At 38.3% G+C, this 21,989-nt stretch overlaps 1 protein-coding gene across 1 annotated transcript in view; it reads right to left on the bottom strand.

The window, feature by feature from the left end:
* The window catches only part of Fsip2 (fibrous sheath interacting protein 2), a 66,113-nt gene extending 63,575 nt beyond the window's left edge, over positions 1–2,538 (bottom strand). The window contains exons 1-2 of the mRNA XM_013355642.1: positions 2,362–2,538; positions 1,986–2,111 (exon numbers count right to left, since the gene is read on the bottom strand). Of these exons, the coding sequence (XP_013211096.1) occupies positions 1,986–2,111; positions 2,362–2,460 (225 nt within the window). The 5' untranslated portion in view covers positions 2,461–2,538. The remainder of the gene's footprint in view (positions 1–1,985; positions 2,112–2,361) is intronic.
* Between the last annotated feature and the right edge of the window lie 19,451 nt (positions 2,539–21,989).

Here is a 21,989-nt window from a genome sequence, read left to right as displayed (position 1 = left end):
AGAGCTAGTTCCAGGACAGGCTCCAAAGCCACAGAGAAACCCTGTCTCGAAAAACCAAAAAAAAAAAAAAAAAAAAAACCATTATCAGAGTAAGGTTCAGGTGTGAGATCTCAGTTAATTTTTCAAGGGGAGAAGGATGGTAAGAACTTGCACATTCACTTCTGAAGACAAAAAGGTACCGGATAGAAGAATGTGTGAAAATGTGCTAATGCTGTCTTTGCATTTTGTCAGCTCCAATGCTTACTAATACATTGCCAAGTCAGACAACAGGTGATGACGTTGACGTTGAAGCATGTGGGGGGAGCTGGAGAATCTGAAGAGCATTGCTGTTTATGGGCATCTAATTCAGTTCACACTGCCGATAATATCATGCACCAACTCAGAGGGCCCTGAAGGTGCCAGTTTGTGACCTGTAAACACAGGTCTATGCGTTCAGTCCACTTCTTGAATTCTGGAGAATCAGGCAGAGTAGGGCTCTAGAAAGAACTAGAAGGCAGAAGCAATGCTTTGTGCTGGGCAAACAGGAAAGTCTAAGGCAAGATTGCATAGTAGCTCTTCATTTGCATTTATACTGCTTTGTTAAGTCACGGAGGTCGTAATTCCACGAGCTCAACATCTTTCAAAGGGCCTAATCGGTAAAGTAGGTAGAAGGACTATGAAAGCGTCCCAGAGAGCTTCCGTCCTCCAGTAACTTAAAGTCTAACTTTCCTTAAGGGAAATACTATGTCAAGGAAGGAATTTGTTGTCTCTCTCAGAGGGTAACATTTGGCTGTCAACTCTTTTTAAATATTGACTTTTAACAACGACAAACATGTTTCTCAATAATAATTAAAGTAACACTTGACATTATAAGCCTTCTTCAGAACTATTTAGTCAAGAACTGGAGGAGGACAAAAATAGTAAGGGAAGTAGGCAGTATATGAATGAAGTTTATGGCCTGACAATGCTGAAGCATGCATGGGCTCCCGTATATGGTGGTTCTGTGGAACTTGTCCATATTGGCAGTCTAAGTTGATGAGGACAACTGACCAGGTCTCTCCCTCAATAGGGCACCAGATCTCATTGCAGATGGTTGTGAGTCACCATGTGGTTACTGGGAACGGAAATCAGGACCTTTGGAAGTGCAGGCAGTGCTCTTAACCGCTGAGAATCTGATGTAAGTGGTGAGTACAATTATTCAGCCTAAAGAAATGTGGGTTCTAGGAAAAAATAAATTAGTGACTGTGATGTAGTTTACAAGTGACCATCTGGAATGACTCAGATTAAGAAATTAGAAAGAAGAAAGAAGAAAAAAAGGAGTAAACCAAGTTTGGCAACAAATTGGACAATAAAAATGAGTGGTGGTTGTTTGTTTAAATGGGCATAAACCATCTCAACTGGAAGAAATCATTCTGAAGCTGTGCATGGAGGAAGAGGGCTAAGATGATCACCGGGTTTCATCCTCACAGAGGCAGAGTCTTTCTCCATGTATGAGAATTATAATACTAAACAAGAAAAATAATTTTAAATCTATTTTTTTAACTTACTGCATGGGATAGCATTTGACTCAAAAGAAAAACACAAAACAAAAATGTCTTCCATTGAGAGTTTAATCCCGGTATTGATTAAAATACTAGTCTTAATTAATAGAAACTATTAATAGCCTTTTAATCAAAAAATTCTAAGAAAAAAGTTAATACATAGACATATAAATGGCTTATAACTAAACGTTAATATGTTGTATGTAATATAAATTAAAGTAGGGCTGAGGAATTAAATCCTTTCGATCATATTCCTATAAAGCCATACTGGATGAAGTTGCTTTATGCACACCCTAAACAATACCTGTGGCCAGGATGTCTGCCTGTTAGTATATAGTCTCCTAATCGACTCTGCTGTGTTCGCTAGTACAGTCTCCTAATAGACTCTGCTGTGTTCTCTAACAGCAAGGAGACTACAGCATTGGGACGCAAGATAACTAATGTAATTAGAAAAAGCTGCCTTACCTTTTCACTGATATTCGTAGTAAAATATACAGTGTCAGTTCCTGGGATCATAGGCAGCTTGACCCCAAGAGGAAGATCCAGCAGCTGAGCGGCTCCCACCCCTGGAATGGGCGTCTTGTGTATCCTCTGTGAAACATAATCAGATAACTTGTCGTTTCTTTCGGTAGTAGTCTTATGCTTTGGCCCATCTCCTCCCACAATAGAGATAGAAATCCAAGAATCAGAAGCAAAGGCCTGCAGGGCACACCCTTACAGGGTCCCTCTCTTCAGCCAGCCTAAGGCACCCTGCCCTAGCCAGACAGGGGCTGGTAAGGCGGTTGCTGCTCCCAGCCCGAGCCCCAGGACATCCACCCTGGCCTGAAGCCACCCCACTCACTTCTCCGCATTGCTGACTGTCCTCAGCCACGCTGCTGGAGGCTGCTTTGTTGGCAGCAACATTGGCAGTCTTGGAGCAGGCGCTGAGGTACAGCTCCATGGCGGCATGAGCCTCCCGTCCTCCCTTGACGCTTCCTGGCTTCCTTCACCGTGGCCCCACAGTTTCGAATGACCGGTGCCAGCCCCCTGCGGCCCCACGAGCGTACGTTCCACCTAGAACAGTAGCGGCCACGCAGCAGATCGAGTGGCTCAGATTGGGAGATTCGGCCCCAGAGAACCGGACTGTGACGACTTCCAAGGAAAATCTGGTTCTCTTGGAAACCGTCACCCCTTAGATAATCCAAACAAACAGAAAATGTAAAATTGGGCTGGGTAGGAGGCTGAGAAAACAGAGCCAAGAACTAGCTAATTTTTTTTTTCAGCAAAAAAACGACAAGTGTTCCCAAGCATACCTAGAGCCAGAGGTCCACCTGGCTATATGTTCATCTTCTGCAGTAAAACTTCGTACCATCCCACACCCCAGTTCTCCCAACTTTGCATATCAGGCTCACGCGCCACAAATGATCCTGTTTCACTTTCCGTCCTCTGTTCTTCCCTTCCCCTTTATCATCCTCCTGTGCCCTCTACTTTATCCTCTTTCCTGCTGTCCCCAGCCATCCAGCCCAGTTTTGTAAAGCTCTCAGCCCTCTGAGACAGTCATGACTGGACAGGGTAGAACACAACCGTTTAAAATGTGGTGCTTGTCTTTGAGCAGTTGCATGGACATAGTAGTTTCTAGGCAGTCATTTGATTGGTCAAGAACTAGGACTTTGTTCCGGAGGTTCCTTGACCCATTAGCCCATTCTGGGTCATTTAAAGCTGTTAACTCTGTGTACTAAAAACCTCCTTAAATTTGTAACTATCTTATCAATAACTTACATTTTATTTTCAAATATTAAGGGTGTGATAATCTGAAAAGTGACATCCCTCCAAATGCGAGAGTAGAAATTACTATTAGACAGGGATGCCAAGACTGAGTGAAAGGGTATTGCTTTCAAAATTAAGAATTACAGTAGTTAATGGGGAAGACGGTACCCTAGCTAGATATTTTCTGTCAACAAGTAAAATTTCCAGCACCTGGAACGGATTACATTTTGTGGAGCTGCTGGACAAAATGCTCCCACTGAAATGCCCAAGTATCACAGGCTGTAGGCAAGGCTATGGGTTGCTTTCTACAAACTGGTTGTAAGGCCCTACTGCTGATGACGATATTTATGTTGCTGAATGTGAAGAAATAAATCTGGCGTCTAACTAGAAGCTTCATTCCTGCTGTCCAGATCCTATGGTGCTGGAAGGCACTCTGCACACCACCAGAGGGGAAAGATAATCACAAATATTAATTAGCTACAACCGTTGCTACCACAACAGCAACCTGTCTACAAGATATCCTGGTGGAATAGTAGCCTGAAAGGTAAAGGGAATCCAATCGCTAATTTCTTATTGATTGAAGGCCTACTCTGTGTGATAGAACCCATACCTGACACTGCTGAAATGGCCGCAAACCTGGCGTTAGATAGGTCAAGAGCATTTGGTGGACAGCCAACTACTGTTACTCTGCTAAAAGAGCCTAGCAAGAAAATGACTCCTAATGATATTGCTAATCCACAGATCAGTATCTTACTCAACCCTCCTCAGAGAAGTTTCTCTTTGCAGCAGATGATAATACAGAAACCTGGTGTCTCTCAGACTCAAGGACTGATAGACATAGGAAATAAATAAAACTGAGCCAAGCATGCACAAGGTCTGTACAATTATGAGTCAGATGGAGTCTCAGCACTGAGAGGAGTATATATCAGTCACACCCAGGGAGGTGTCATGTCCAGGAGTAGTTAACCAACTCAAAATGAAGTCCACAGTTTTTTTAAGACTTTTTATTTATTTTATTTTGACTTATTAATTTGTTGAATGTTTTGATTTTTGTTTTTGTATATTTTGTATTAGTTTTAGAGATAGAGAGAACATAAAGTTGGCTTGAATAGGAAGATGGGGAGGACCTGGGAGAAGCTTGGGGAGGGTACTACATGATCATATTATATTATATGAAAAAAATTAAAAACAAAAATTATAATTGTGTTTAAAGTTGTACTCCAAATCAAAACTTCATAGAGCTCACTATCTTGCTAATTTAGTTTATTTTTATTAGACTTTAAGGGATATTGAGTTCACAGGGTTTTTTTTGTTTTTCTTGTCTTTTCAAAACCACACCAAGTTATGTACAACCACTACAGAATTAAGGTGGTGCTTTTCAATATTTTCAAAGAATAAATACTCGTTTTAACACATTTTAAATAAAATGCCTCTAATTGTGGTTTTGTAATTTCCTTACTTTTTAATCTTCATAATGCTAAATTAAAGGAAATTTGTTTTTTGCTAACATGGAATAATTGTCAGTGACTCATGTCATTGGTATTGTAACCACTCTAATGCATGTGCGCAGAACAAGTGCCAATTAAAATATCACTACATCCTTATCATTCCCTGCCAGCTGGCTGCTTGTATTAACATTGCAGCGATCACAGTGCTACTTAAGGTAGCTGCTTATCACTTGTGGCTTGATTTTATGTTGCTGCTAATATTTTCACGTAATTAGTGAACAGTCAGAGAAAAGCTTTATCTTTAGTGCGGCTTCACAAACAAGGAAGTTGAGAATAAAGTGAGTCTTTGGAGACATTATGTAAGAAACAAAACAACAGAAATCCTCTCTGTCATCTTCTCCACACTGAGGCTGCTCTGTGCAAAAGTACCTGGCCTGCTCAGCTGCTCACTCTATTGGGCTAACACTTGTGTACAGTTGTCATACTCTTTCCAACCTCTTTCTTGACAATTCTTCTCAATCGTAGTGTTTTAGATATAGTCCCTATGTAATGGCTAGATTTTTGCCAACGTTATTTGTGAAGAAGGACCTTTCAAATGAGAAAATGTCGCACTATTTCGGCCTGTGGGCAAGCCTGTATCTATATCTATATGAATTACATTGATGTGGGAGGATCCACGTCACTGTGGGCAGTGCCATCCTTTCACAGGTGGGCCTGGGTATATAAACAATTAGTCTGAGCAAGCCTTGGATAGCAAGTTGGTAAACGGCATTTGCCATGATCTTTTATCAGCTTCTGTCTCCAGGTTCCAGTCCTGTTGGCCTTCCTGTTTTGGCTTTCCTCACCAAACTGTGGCTCAGTATATGTAAACCAAATAATCCCTTTCCTCCTTAAACAGCTATAGGGCATGATGAGTTATCGTGGCTATGGAAACCCTAACTAAGATCTCCTACAAGCAAAAATGGCTGGGTTTTGCTAAGTAGTTCTCTTTCAAAGAATCTTTGTAAGTGATAAAAATTCACTCATTTAAGAAGATATCTTCTGTTTAGTGATTAAACCAAAAGTGACTGAAAGATGAGAGTAGCAATCTTTTATTTTCCCACATTAGATATGACTGGGTTTCACCTCTATTATGGCTGGTCATTTGTAAACTTTAAATGAAAATATGAAGGTTGATAACAGTTGCTTTGATTGCTACCTGTTGGCTTTATGTTGAGGTAGCACCTTACTAATTCCTACCTAAACAAGCCCTGTAGTTTTAATTCTTACACCTCAGCTTCCCAAGTGGTGGGATTTCAGTCTGCATCACAGCAATACTGTTGCAATTTTAACTCTGTTTTTAAATTCGATGAGCACTGGGTTGAATTCTTTTCATGGATTATCTCATTAGGCAGGTATCTTTATATCCATTCCTCTTCCATTTAGAAGGAAAGACGGTAAGTGTTTCTGAGGGAAAAGAAGATAAGTGATTTATAAAATCTTACCAGGAAAAATGAATGTAAATAATTGCCCTCCCATAGATAAACTGACAGCATTTCCTTTGCATGGGTTCTTGGGTTTGGGCAAGGTACGTCTGGTTTAGGATTGTACTTTAACAAGAGGTCTTATTTTTAGGTTCAGAGGATAAGTCCATTATCGTCACTGTGGCAGGGATTGTGACGTGCAGGCAGGTACTGGAGCAATAGCTCAGAGCTATATCTTGATCTGTATATATAGAGAAAGAGAGACCCTGACCCTGGTATGGCCCACCCCCAGTGACACATCTCATCCAACAAAGCCACACCTCTTAATCCCTTACAAATGGTGCCTTTCACTGTTGCCTAAGCATTCCATTCTGTGAGCCTGTGGGGGCATTCCTATTAAAACCACCCCACTTACTAAATCATGTACAGACAACAGATCAAACATGCTTCCACACTCTCTGGGGCATAGTCCTCAAACGTATACACAGACAAATGGTCCATTGTATCCTTTTTTTAAAAAAAATTTTACTTGTTTTATGTACTCCCAAGCACGTACAATCCAATTCAAATTATCTTCAGAAGATAATCTTGTATATTTTAAAATAGCCAATTGTTCAACAGTTTTCTATTTCCTATTTAATGTAGGAAAGTGCACAGGGGTGAATCTTCTCTCCTCAAATTTTGGTTTTAAGTAAATCTCATAATCCTTTGTTAGCAGTGAAATTCAGTGAGACCCTCAGACACTCGTTAAGTTCCTACATTATTCATTACTTGACTATAGAGACTAATGAGTAATTAATATAAATGAAAAACCGTTAAAATATCTAAATACGCATAATGAATCTAAATATTAATCCTAGCTGATTTACCAGGAAAGCAATTTACAATCACACCTATTTTTAATATAATGATATTTTTGGCTCAATAAATTGCTTTGAGAAAAAAAAACATTCATGAAAAAATTTAAAACCATGTTTCTTATAAAAATTTTATTCAGAGAAGAGGAAGGGAGCCTGATAGTGCCAAAGTTCAGGGAGGAGTGTAGGCTATGAAATAGGTCTTCTCGACATGGCTTGGGCCATATGTCCAAGACCTGTACAGAGTCAACCCAGCCAGCATTCCAGCATGGATGCAGGGGGCAGGCTCATGAGGTCCTCCTCCTAGCTGATTAAACAGCTGGTACTTGATGGTTCCTAGGGCGGGGGAGTCATTCATTCCATGGCCTCTAGTGGATTTGCTGTGCACTCAGATCTTCAGGCAAGCTTTGTTTATTAAAACACAAATAAGACAGCAATATATTGTTCAAATCAGACTCAGTGGGTGGTTTTGAAGAAAGCACATGAAGACTGAAGAGTATAGGAGGACATCTGGAAAGCCTTGAGGAACGGTGGTAGATATAATGAAAGTTTATGACATAAAACAATAAAAACTGCATTGTTTAGCATCACAGTTTTGCTATGGTCTACAGATGTAACAACAAATCTCTTATTATGAAATCTATTTTACTTCAATTATTAATCTGTAGAAACCACGTTCTGTGTTTAAAACCTGACCCTGCCTTAGCCATTATGCCACAAAAAAGTAAAATAGTTATCAAATACTGTGATTAGAACATACTAACTGTTCACAGGCGAGTAAACTATTTTTTCTCACCATAATTACAATACCTTTAAATAACCATGTCCTATTCCTGTTCTTTCTCAGTCTCTGATGACCACCATTCTCCTAACTTCTGTGAATTTAAATTAGATATTTAGATTACATGGGCATGAGATCATGTAATATTGCTTTTTTTCTGGTTTTCTGTAGTATGTAGGGATGGTTAACAGTAATGTATCGTTCACTTCAAAACATGAATGAAAGTACTTGGGATGTTTTCAGTGTGAATCAATGACAAAATTTCAAAGTCGTAGATATACTGATCACCAACTGAATCATTACACAGCTTATACATACATATGTTGGATCCCATAATTTGTGAACTTGTTAAGTATAAAAACCAAATAAAAGAATAAAAGTTTTGCTTTTAGATAGGCAGAAGATATTATACAAAGTAATTTCAGAATTAAATATTAAATTCCTGAGTGATGGTGAATCAAGTAGAACCATCTCTGTTTAGCGTCAGGTTAGGTAATCTCTCTGCAGTAAAATCATTTTTAGTTCTTTTCAGGACAAGTTATTGTTACTTTAATGTGGTTGACATTCATTTGCAATTGTTGTTAGCTATACCACTCTCATAGATTCATCTGGATCTATAAAGTTATTGTTGATTCATTGTAGTAATACGAGCAGCGGGGCTGCATCCCCGGCACCCCAGCCGCCTGGCTAGCTTATGCCCTGAAATAACAACACACAAATTGTATTCATTTAAACACTGCTTGGCCCATTAACTCTAGCCCTTACAGGCTAATTCTCATATCCCGATCAACCCATCTCTAATAATCTGTGTAGCATCAGTCTTACCGGGAAGATTCTAGCCTATGTCCACCCTGGGTCGGAGCTTCATCATGTGTGTCTGCCCAGGAGAGGGGAGCATGGCCTCTGAGCTCACTTCCTCTTCCTCCCAGCATTCTGTTCTGTTTACTCCACCCACCTATGTTCTAACCTATCAGGGCAAGCAGTTTCTTTATTTAGTTAACCAATGACCTTCCTCCATCAATTCATTGAGCTATCAGCTTCTCAGGATGGGGGAATTGTATCACTCTAGAAATCCCTCCTTTAGTATAATTTATTGATAAGGATAAAAAATTATAGTCTTCTTTAAGATTATCTTTCAAAATACACAAGAACTTCCCATTTTTCCAATGTCATTTTTGTATGAAATTCATATTAAATGTTAATTAAATGCTCAAAATATAAACATAAGGAAAATATAAACCAGAGTAATATTATAAGACAAGTAACTAAATTAATACAAGAGTAAATAAAACAGAGAAAACAGCTTTTAAAATTGTCAGGAGAGAATTTTTTTTTCTTTTCCCATTTCTTTCTGTTTTATTCATTTAGTATCTGCAGTCTTGAGAGTCAAAGACATAGCCCAGCATGATATCAGTTTTTCTTGAATTCATGTTAGATGGAGGACTGATAAACCCTGCACATTCAGACATCAGTCTAATTAGATCTAAAATGCAACCCAACAGAAATGGAAGAAATAAAATATTCTTATGGCAATCCCCTTAAAGCTTCATGGAAAACATTTTCAACTAAATATTATATACCAGAATGGCACAGACACATTTGTTCATGTATCATTTCTTCCATTAATTAGATTGTGCAAAATTCTTAATCTAGTAAAAGAATATAACAGAAGCTACCTCCCTGGCATCATTGGATAACAAAGTGAGAAAATTCTAACAAAGTATTGTGCTTCTGTAAGGTGCATTTTATGCAAATTCCTTGTGAGTATCCATAACATGGCGACTAGTATTTATCTTATAAACATTCAATTAGTGTCTATGATGTCCTAGTACAGAGTTATAAAAATGGAAAAGGATTTTCCAATACCCTGAGACATCTGAGCCCATTATCCTCCATCCCTTAGTAGGCATTACAATGCTTTATCTATGGAAAACCAGTCACTAGCATTGTAATTATGTGGGATAACTTTTTCTGTTCTTTTACCTGAGATTATGTATATCCTTGGTGTTAAGGTATATTTCTTTGGTGCACAAAGGGTGAATCCTATTTTCATATTCATTCTGTTGGTTGTATTTTGTTATTGGAAAACTGAGGCCATTGATGTTTGTTGTAAGGAGGATGCTTGTCTGTATGTTGAGAGTTATCAATGAGCAGTGTTTCTGGTTCCTGTTATTTTATTGTTAATTTGTGGGTTCTCCTCATCTCTTTTGATTTGCTGGTCCGAGATTACTTATTTTTTCTGCTTTTCTGAGTGTAGCTCATCTATACTTGCTGGAATTTTTTTCTTGCACCTTCTGGATTTGTAGATAGATACTGCTTCAATTTGGTTTTATCATGGAATGTTTTTTATTAATCATCTTTTGTCATTGAAAATTCTCCTGGATATAGTTATGATCTGGGATCTGTAGTTTTCCACAGGGTTGGGTTTTCTTTGTTGATGCATTTCTACTTTCATGTCTTGAACAGTTTTATAAATTTCATTCCACTGGTGTTTGTATTTTCATTAATGGATTTATTTATATCCCTTTTAATGTACTTTATCATATTCATTGTGAGGGCCCATTGAAGTGGGTCCTCTCCACATTAACTGAAGGTCAAAGGGATTAAGCTTACTCTTGATCTTTCACAGTTTTTAATTGGGGGTCTGACTTAAGGTGTGACCTAGTGTGTAGTTACTTGGTGTTTGGGGTATTGAGATGGCCCACAGAGGTGGATCCATACCACCCTGACTGAAGGTGAGAGAATTAAAGTCTATCCCTGCTCCTTCAAGGATACAGCAGGGGGTTTGGCCCAGGGAGTGACTGCCTATAGAATGCTTGATCTAAGGTGTAGTTGCTGCATGTCCTGCTTAAACAGCAGAATGGTTAACTCAGGAAACAGTGGATTAATATTTCAAATATTGAAGCAAGTAATTGCAGAGACTAATTGTTTATTCACAGATGCCCAGACCTGAAATAATCACAAAGAAACTATATTAATTGCAAAATTGTTTGGCTAATAGCTTAAGTGTACTTTTAGTTAGCTCTTACATCTTAAATTAAGCCATTTCTATTATTTTTTATTTTACCACAAGGCTTGTGGTTTACCAGTAAGGTTCTGGCAGCCTCCATCTCCATGAGCAATCACATGGCATCTCTTTGACTGCATCTACTATTTCTCTAGATCTCTGTTTGGATTTTCTGTCTGACTTTAGTTTGTTAAGCCATTGGCTGAAAGCAGCTTATTTATAAACCAATGGCAATAAAACATATTCACAGCATACTGAGGTGAATACCATATCAATATATTGTATAATTTTCCATGGGAAATAGAAAGGGTTTTATATTTCACAAAGTCAAATTTATAGAGCATGAGATTAAGCATCAATGCAATAACATTCTTCTTGTTAAATGAATTTCATAGTATATTTTATTATTTAATTAAAAAAATTTTAGTATGACACATGAATTGATCTTAACTATAGGGTAGAACAGTATTGGTAGTTATAGTTGAATCCTTTGGCAACAGATTAGCTAATGTGAGGCACTATATGATATATCAGGTAGTATGCTTGTTTATGAGATTTACAATACTTTCTATAGTTTTTTTAAAAATGAGCAAAGAATGGTATGAAAAGACTCTGGTGTTGGGGGACATTTGATTACACTGTGAACCCTGAGTTTGTATTTGCATTAATTAAACATAATGAGTCTTGGGTCAGGAGACTGATTTAGCAAGTAGTTGACAGAATATAACCACAGAGTATCACAGAGCACACAGAAAAATTACAGGAAGTAGCCAGGAATGATTGGAAGTGGTGTTGCTTTTATGCTTTGGTGGAGCAGAAGGACATGCTCTTTTGGAGACTCTGGCAAGGAGAGAGGGCAAGCTGATTGCAACTCAGCCTCTGTGACCTGTCAGGTTTTTGCCCCAGCCATAGAATCCTGAGTCTTATTTGTAAACATAACAATAGAGATTTAGTTAAAACAACCTTTAGTGACAGCAACAGGGCTAGAGACTGTGGGAACAGAATTCCTACCAGGCTATGGCCTGAAGAGCCAGGGCCCTGCCAGAGAAGCAGTAACTACAGAAACACAATTTCTGACTGAAAGAACAGTACACTGAGGCACAGCCTCTGTATGGAGGTAGTAGAATATTGTTTGGGATACACAACGGTGTGATGCAGTGGGTCAGCTAACACTCCACTCATGAGGTGAAGATCAGGTACTTAGGTAATAGGGGTGCCTATTGTCAAACCTTCAGTTTCTACTATGACTCAGTAGAAGGCCAAGAATTATCTCCCAAAATCCTGAAGGACTAAACTTAAATGTACTTCTAAGGGCTTTTTCAACGACTCCAAGCAACAGTCCAGTCTGCTGCTATCAGAGGCACTACATTCTATGTGCTTGATTATATATGCCAGATCATATGACGTGTCCTGGATCATTTGTGCTTAACTGTATGGAGAACAGCCATGCATACTTGGTAGTGCCTTCTCTTGTTCTGGGTTCCACATAAAACTAGTGGCATTTTCAATAACCCTGCAAATGATCCAGAACAATAACCACCTGCCCCCGAATGTCTCACCAGCTACCAGGGTATCTCTTGACCCAGTCAAGTTGACACATAAAATTAGCCATAAACCATCATAATCTGTCTTTCAAGGCAGTATAGTATAGATCATAGGTAAAAAAGGAGTTGAACCAAATCTGTCAGTGTCTATATATAATCCACATAGAACTGTGACCAGTCTTTACAGGCATGTGTCTCAGCAATATACGGTTTCCATTTCTTGGTCTTAGCCTTTCATAAAAGTTTCCCATGTGACTTATTCATCCATCTGACTGTTAAGGGTGGCACCATATCCATTCAACTTGTTCCATATTGCACACGCTTGAGCTACCACCAAAAGGTGAGGCTATCTCAGCTGATTGTTAATCTGCATTATTTATCCAGACCAACTTTCAGAGTCCCAACCTCAATTTGCTGAACAAATCCTACAAGTTAATAAAGTCAACTTAATAAACACATAAATATCTTTTAAAAGCATTTTTTGACCTTCCCACCTGACTCAAGGCACTGATCCAGATATAACCGGATGTATTAGTCACTGCCCATGCTTCATTTCAATTCACAAAGAAGGCTGGAGAAGCAGTGCAATGTGTAGTTAACTCTATCTAGGGAGTTGAAACTGACCCATTTTCATGTTCTGACTCACCTGGCATTGATGACTTCAACTAAAATTAGGGGCAAATTAGGTACGAACTTTCTTAATGGAAGCTACTATTACTAGGAAATTTGCTGGGTGCATGAACATAAAACCAAATTTCTCATTTTACACAAACTACATAATCAAATAAGAGGTTGCATAAGCCATTTTCAAACTACGTATGCATACTCCAGAGGCAAAAAAAAAATATCACTGAGTTTGCAGAAAACAAGTCCATTTATGGTTAGCTTTAACACAAGATATACAGCTCTGGGAATATGAACCTAACAGAAAGCAGTATCACTAATCATATCCCTCTTCCCAATAGGATCAGTTATTGGACTCAGGTAGAAAGTGCTTCTAATGTCAAGCTATAAGGTCATAAGTTTAATCTAAATAATTGAGTCAAATGCTTGATTTTGATTGACTATATGAGGACAGTTAACCTAATGTTTCCTTCCTTTCTAGGCTTTCTTCACACCCTCATAAAATGACTGTGAATAAAGGTATGGATGATATATGGGCTTCTTTGTCGGATAAATATAGAAATGAGACATCCTTGCATTTTAGATAGGTCTCTGAGAAAGGTCAAAAATAATGGCAAACAATTCATGGCTAGAGCTATTCACAGAGGAATTTCAGAGCCAACAGACAGTGAAATTTATGGTACTCATCAGTTTTAGAGAGACAGCATACTAGAGAATTTCCATTCTGGAGGAATGTGGTAGCCATAATTCTAGAATAAAGGGATCATTACTGTTTCTCCTTTCATGGTTCTCTGAAGAGTCTGAAACCTCACTTCCTCAGCAATAGATTAGTTTGGTCTTTTTACATACAGAATCTGTATGCTTGATTGCAATAATTAAATCTTTACCTTTAATCCGCTTATCTCCTTCGGACAGACCAACTTTATATTCAGTAGTTAAGTGTAGCAGAATGAGGCACTTATTAAAAACTTAAGCAAGTTTTATGAGTTTGAAGGAGACATAAACGAATCCCTTTTGGGAGTGCTTAATGGTTCGTCAGTCCTGGAAGATGAGCACCTCTGCTCTAATCCTAGCTGTTGTGCTTATGGGCATAAATATCCTGCCCATCAACTAACACACATAGTTTAATTCAGGGCATGAATAACAATGTTTATTAAAATGTTATCTATAGGGACAAGGAGATGAAGACATATTTTAGCAAAAGGATGGGCTAACATGGTCTATGTACAAAATTGCATTCTGTGAACAAGATAGAAACTACAAAGTACATAGACACAAAGAATGAGGATGACACTTTAAAGTAGTTTAAAGTATCAAAAGTGACAAAATAAGCTATATTCATGTTCAAAGTTTGCTAATTTAGGATGGGATATACTGAGGGATATTATTTTACCCAGAGACTTAATTTAAAGGAAATTATTTTCACCCGTTTACTAATTCATATTTCAACTAATTGCTAATAAACTCAAGGACTATACAACTGATGACTTCTACGGCTTGATCAGATGTGCCATAAACAAAGACATTGAAGTCTTTTCTGTCTTTTGCTGTTTCTATGTGATTTGTCATTATAATCAATAATATTTTCATAGTATTCATTTCATTTATGGACAAGACAGGCAATGTGAATGACGACAGCAGACACTGAAGAAAATGCTTGCTAGATATCATGTATCAAGTCCATAATTCCATACGTGAATTTTTTTTTGCTTGTTTGTTTTTGTTTTTGTTTTTGAATACAGGATTTCTCTGTGAAACAGGCCTGGCTGTGCTAAAACTCACTCTATAGACAGGCTGGCCTCCAACTCACAGAGGTTCGCCTGCCTCTGCCTCCCGAGTGCTGGGATTAAAGGTGTGCGCCACCACTGCCCAGTTCACACATGAAGTTTTAACTGCCCATGTTGTTCAAATTTACCTATGACTATTTCGCAATCACTAATAACCACAGAAAGGAATATATTTTAATGAGATGGGACACTGGACTAAGAATTTGAACCCAAATGACAATGAAGATGCTTAGGTAATCTCAGAATGTCATTGAAACAGCCCTTTAATAAGGTAGAGAAAATGGAGAGAATATAATTTACCTGAAGTTTTGTTTATCATACTCAGTTTAATATTCCAAACCTAGAGTCATATCCTGGTAATTAAAGTCTGAAGAGATCAAGAGTTGAATTAGAGATTTTGATTTGTAATGAGGATACGCATTCCTTAAATTAATCCATAAACCTAAGCATGGGACTTCTAACCTGTAAATTAGTTTTTAATCAACACACAGTAATTGCATATATTCATGGGGTAAAATGGCATAATTTAATATTTATAGAAAGTATGAAGAAAAAATCAGGGTACCCTCTACCATCATCTAGTTATTTCTTTATGTTTGGTTCTTAAGCTGTCTCTCATCTAATTCTATAGAATTCTAGAATATGCTACTCCTATTTGACTGTATAAAAAGATTATCCTTTCAGATGTTGGAGATCAAAAATTATATCAAGCAAATATTTATACCAAAATATTAATGTTCTCATACTTCAATTGGGTATTGAATAAGAGACATTTTCTTATTAATTGCTGATGTGACATAGACTGCAAATATAAGCATAAATATATTTGTATGTATAATGCAAATGTATAGTATATACAGTAAAGATAGGCAATCTCAGGAATGTACCACAGTGAATAGAAGTCTACACATTTCATATAAAGCAGAAAAAGAGCCTAGCTTTGCTCCTCTGAGAAGGACTCTCAGCTTTTATCACTTACTCTGATGGGGGGGGCTAGTGAATCTAGTCAGTTTTAGGAAATTTCTGTATCTTTTTTGAGTTGTTTGCCTTCCCGCTTAAGGAACTTCCCTGTAGAGTCCCTCTCAGAGGAGCAAAGCAAAGCTGAAGAAAGACCCTCAGAGAAGCCAAGCTGCGAAGACCTCTCTAAGACCAGCTGAGCTCCCTGGAAGCAGTTTAGACCAGCTAAGGCTTCTGCAAGGGACACTCTCCAGCCAGTTGCAGTGTGCTCCAGGTTTCCTAGCTTTTCTGAGCTGTCACCCATGCCAGGGTGAACAAGCCTCCTGGAAGCGTCGGTGAAACATTTTATAGGGTTGTGCTGTTTTTTTTTTTTTTTTTTTTTTTTTTTTTTTTTTTAGGTATTTCTTGGCTCCCAGCTGCTTACAGCTGCAGAACTCTCTGCCTTCATCATCACTTAACAGTCGCCTGTATCTATTTCTTCACGTAATGTGCTCCTCTGTAGATGTGCTGATGCTCCAACTTGCCTTTTATAAATACACCAGGGTTATTCGATTAGGTTTAACCCTAATATTCTTACCTTAATTTGCTTTCGTTTGCAATTACCCTGTTTCCAATAAGATTACATTCCCAGGAATCAAACACCAGAGATGGGAAATTCAATGTGACCTTTATTTTGGTGGCAATATTTTTTTTTAACATACAGCCACACATTTCTTAATTATTAAGGCGAGTATTTATTTAACACATACTATGAGTCAGAGACTGTGTTAATTCATTGTGGTACACTAGTTAATGAACGAAACAAAAGTATTGTCTTCATGGTGCTGATCATTTAAAAAAACAAAACAAACAGTTGTCAATGCAAAACACAACACTCACCTTAAATGAGATAAGAAATACTTTATTGTGGTTATTAGTATAATGGACCACAGCCCTGGAATACAGATTTAGGTTACGCCAAATTCCATGTTCCAAGGTAGTAACAGTTTAAGGAGGTATTTATAGTAACAGAAAGAAGCAAGTAATAAATTAATACACTTTTGAAATGTATTAATGGGAACTGATTCATGGATTAAAGCAAAATTAAGGAAATCTTTGCTGTAGGGTTCAGGTTTTTTCTGATGACACTCTAACTTTCAATACATAGATGCTCATGGTCTGCTCAGTCATTACATTCTAAAGGCTTTTACCTGTTAGTCACAGACATGTTAGGTTAGGCAAAGGTGGGAAAAGAACAGCTTCCAAGAGGGTTGAAAACAACCATAGGTAAATTATAGTTGGGCTCTGGGCCTGTAAGATTCCAACCCCTATAGTCACTGAAGTTCTAATCAATTTATCACCTTTGCTAAGGTTCTTTTCCAGATGTCCCTTCCCAAAGACACAAAGCAAGCAGGAAGATAATAAATAATAAGGTGTATAAACGCATATGTGTGCGTTAGAAGAAAATAATGCAACAGAGAAGGGAGTTCATTAGTGTGTGGGGTACGGCATGGGAAGCAGTGTTGACCATCTTGGTAGCGACAGCACATTCTGAAAATGTGTGAGTGGTAGGGGACTCGCATGCAGATATCTGATTTTGGCATGTAGCAGGTCCAGAGAAACATGTAAATCTAGGGCATACATGCTGCAGTAAACCTGGTATGACCAGAACAGAGATTTCGGTATGATACAAGGGACCTGTGACAGTGATATCACCCAAGAGGAGGCAAATGATTGTCTTTATTTTGGTAAGCTAGGGATTAAAAATGGTATGTTGTAAAATGAGCTTCTCTAAGAAAGAATGGGTGGATGTAAGCACTGCACATGAAGAAGGGTTGCTGTGTTCTATTTGAGAAGGGGTGGCGGTGGAGGTGGCGATAGTTCTAATTGAGGAAAGTGGGAGGAGTCTGGATGCATGTTTACCTAGCTGATGCGTTGCCTGACCAATCTGCTAGAAAGGATAGAACAGTTGCAGAGTTTAAGAAAAAATTTAAGGTTACAGACTAAAACTCTAGGAGAAATGCAAGCTGCTCTTACTGAAATGGCAAGTGTCCTAGAGGCTTCACTGTGGGAGGAGACTGACCGAGTTGGATGAGACTAACAAGCATTCAGAGGCTGGCGGAGAGGGCCAAGTTCCCAACAAGAAGTAGGGAGTTGAGCCAAGGATCTCAGTTAAAGTATGTGGTTGATATTTTAAAGCCACTGGGCCTCTTACTTTTCCAACAGTCATTTGCGGAAAGGACCATAATAACATTGCTCCTATTTGGAGCAGTTTGCAAACTTTACAACATTGGAAACAATCTTGCCAAGTTTGGCTTATGTGTGTGAACACAGGATTCCCATGCCATGACCCTGCTATGGGAAGTTGTAGGACCATGAGGAGCTGGGACCTTGCAGTAGAAAGTAGGGCACTGGAGGTTAAACGCTCTCGGGATTCTAGCCCTGCTCTACTACAGGTTCTTGCTACAGGTCTTTGGCTCACAGTCCATTTCCCACTTGTAAACAAGTTCTTTTCTACAACCACGGTCATCACTGGTGTCACCAGCTGTCATGCTTTACTACCATGACAGGCTATGCCCTCCAGAAGTTGAGCCAGAGCTGATCGTTACTTCCCTTTTACCCCAGGTATTGAGTTACTGTGATCAGAATACTGGCTAAGTTCCTCTTGACAGAAGGAACTCAGCACTGCCACTATTAAGTGCTTAGCACAGCTGAAACTTAGATTGTCCCTCAAACAGCCAGTTGTGGTGGAACTGGGATTATAGTTGTTGTTTTTTTATTTTTTTCACCCTGAAAAGTCCTTTAGCTGATCAAGGCAAGTTGGTAAAAAAAAAAAAAAAATGTCCCTTGTAATACCAACTTGCCTTGAGTACATCTTCATTATGACTTCTTAAAATTTGTATATAACGAGATGAACAAGGAAAGTATTCCTCAGCAGGATATCAAAGATGATAAGACCATAGCCACAGTGTTAATAAATCACTGTTGATTTATTCTGGATTGGCTAACCTCATAGTAAAATAGTAAGCATCGTTTCCAAGAATGGTATCATCTATAAGCTCTTGTGTGCAGTACTGAAACATAGAATTGCTATGTATGGTACTGTGCATGCTATACCTGGAATGCGCAGTTCTGTGGTCAAGGTTAGGAATAAGTTTCAGGTATTAGTTACTTTTCTGCTGCTGTGGTAAGGCGGCATGACACAGCAGCTTGTAGAAGAGTTAATTGGGGCTTATGGTTCCAAGTGGATAAGAGTCCATCACCATCACAACAGGGAGGCAAGGCTAGGAACTGCAGGTAGCAGGCAGCAAGCAGAGTGGCAGGAACTGGAAACTGTGAGCTCACACCTTGAATCACAATGTGGAGTAGAGAGAGTGAACCAGAAATGGCACGGAGTCTTGAAACTCTCAAATCATGTCTTCTTTAACACAACAGTCCTACCAATGCCTGGCCTCCTAAAGCTCTGCAAACATTACCACCTACTGGGGGATAAAGTGTTCAAATGCCAGTGGCTTCCTAGAGCCTTTCTCATTCATAAGCCGGGGTTATACCCTTCACCAGCTCAATGCCTGTTTACTCGTTATCTGCACATTTACACTATGCTGAATTAGACATTCCAGTTCTTTAAGAGAAATCCGCTTCTGTTCAGAGAAACTGTGGAGACTGCCCACAACATCACAGAAATTAACTGAACCGAGACTCTCCTTTCCCTAACCTATCAAGAGTTTCCTAGCACAAAGCACATCCCATAATAAGACCAGCTTCATGTTCTACACACCGCAGCTGTAAGGTTAAAGATCTTTTTTTCTTGAAACAAGATAAATCTAACTTTGATTTCATTTGGGTCGCTAAAGGTCGTCATCTCTGGAGATGACTAATACGTTTAAGGTTTTCAGCCAAACTAAAAAGCAGATAAGAAGTAGGGTGAAAATGTCTCTCTGGTCTTTTGAAAACCATAACATCTGTGCAAATTACATTTTGTCTATAATAAGCCCTATAATATCAGAGGGCAGTTTAAATCTGGAAACTGTGCCCTGGATTGAGTGCTCATGCTTATTTCTATTACTGTACAACTCGTGAAGGTAATGCCTTTGGAAGTAAAGAGCTTCCTTTTTAGACATGTGCTAAGCGTACATACTAATGTGTTTCAGTTTGGCATTTTCATTCCTGTACATAAGGCGCTTTGATCATATCCAAGCCTCCTCCTCAGACCCATGCCTGTTGATCTCCTCTTCCAAACCAGTCTGCCTTCTTGTGTATCCCTTTCATGTATCTTTACTAAATATGATTTTTTAAAACAACCCACAGTACATTTAAAGGGAATAATTTTTGTGTCTTCATTGGAAGCAGTTTTTCTGCCCCCTGCCTTACTTGTGAGTGTCTATACAATTGATACACTGCCATCTGAGTAGTTCATGCAACAGAAACCAGAAAAGGGCAATGGTAGCAGTGGAGACACGAGGATAAAAATACCATCTGTTTTTAATATTTATTTCACATCCTCCTCTGTGGTCTAAACAACTGAAAAGCTGTGTTTTCAAAAATTTCTGACAGTCCCACTAATAATTCAGAGAGATTTAATCAATTACCTCTATAATGTCTCGAATGTGTTCCATGATACTATGTCGAAGGAACTCCTTTATGATGATGGATAAAAATAATCCATATTTTAGGCAGATTTATAATAAAGCAAGCTTAAAGCATTTTGTTTGAAAAGTGTCAAAATTTGTAATACAGGAGTTCTGAGAATATAAGTCAAGGGTTCACTTTCTGATTTTACACAGGATTATGGAAATCAAGCTGCACACAACAGTTTCTCTTTAAAAGCTACATACACTATCTGCACATGGTGGCACACTCTTATATTCTTAGAAGGCCCATGTCACTCCATACAGCTAGATTTGGCTTGAGGCCAGTCTTGAGACTATAAAACAAATACTCATATTGCCCTATGGACATGTGATTCATAAGTTCACATTGATTGATGAAGAACTAACATCAAAATATAAACACACGTTTTCCTATTTGACAGTACTAGTATTGGCAGTTAGAAAGCCCAATTAATTCTTTAAGATAAATACCATATTAAAAGATGTTGATATTTGAATTGAATATGTATTTCTCTTCCCATACCATTGCTATAAGGCATTTCAAATATTGTAACAGATGATATTAAATTTTAATGAAAATTTCCAAAGGCTCATTTAGAATCTTCCTTTGTCTCTGTAACATATATTATAATCAAAATGAAATTGAGTTCATTTCTGTAGTCTCTCTTGTTAGAAAATTACTTTTGTATATCTTAACATGTCAGTTAAAAATCCCCATGGGGAATTTAATTTTGATCTTTTATAGCAACAGTAAAAACAATATATTCTGAGAAAGTTAAATTGACTGTGACTGCTCAGACAACACATTGATTTCATACCAAATGTCATCTTGCCAGGAGTCAAATGTCAAGATACAGACCTGGCACATGAACAATGGAGTAAATGAAATATGCAGTAGCAAATATTAGCTTTAAAATTTTTTGTATATATCCTTATTTTCGCAGTATTACGATATCACTCACAAATTGAGTGCTGAATTATTCTTGTCAACTACATCATAAATACACAAGCCATGTTAAAACATATTCTGATTATATAAGTCATTTTGCAAATGATGGGGACTCTTCAGAAAGAGTCATCTCTCCATCCAGTACATCTCTTTCAGGCTGTTAATATAGTGTTGTTCAACTGGGCATTGTGGCTCACTCCTGTCAGCTCAGGGCTCATGAGGCTGAGGCAGAAGGATGACCATAGTTTAAAGTCACACTGGGGTACACAGCAAGACTATGTCACAAAACAAAACAAAGCAAAAATGTCCTATTTGCAAAGTCCAAGGTATTAATTACCTTTCTGTTGTTGCGATAAAATATCATAACCAGAAAGAACTCATAGAAGAAAGTTGAATTTGGTTTGCATATTCACAGGGAGAGTCCATAATGGTATGATAAGAACGACAGCACGCGCCCAGAAGAGGAAACAGAGATCACATCTGCCATCACAAATACAGAACACAGAGCCAACTGGTACTTGGGGAAGCCATAAACTCTCGAAGTCCTTCGCCAGTGACACCCTTCCTCCCGCAGCCCCCAACAGTGCTGGGATGAAATATTCACATACTGAACCTATGTGGACATTTGTCATTCAAACAATCACATGCAAAAACATATTTTCCTCAAATTTCTTGACTCTCAATAGGTGTTTTTGTTTGTGCCTATTTTAAGTGATT

Source organism: Microtus ochrogaster, chromosome 4 (assembly GCF_000317375.1).
Source record: "Microtus ochrogaster isolate Prairie Vole_2 chromosome 4, MicOch1.0, whole genome shotgun sequence".
NCBI classification, from domain to species: domain Eukaryota; kingdom Metazoa; phylum Chordata; class Mammalia; order Rodentia; family Cricetidae; genus Microtus; species Microtus ochrogaster.
This window is presented reverse-complemented; position numbering and strand designations above follow the sequence as displayed.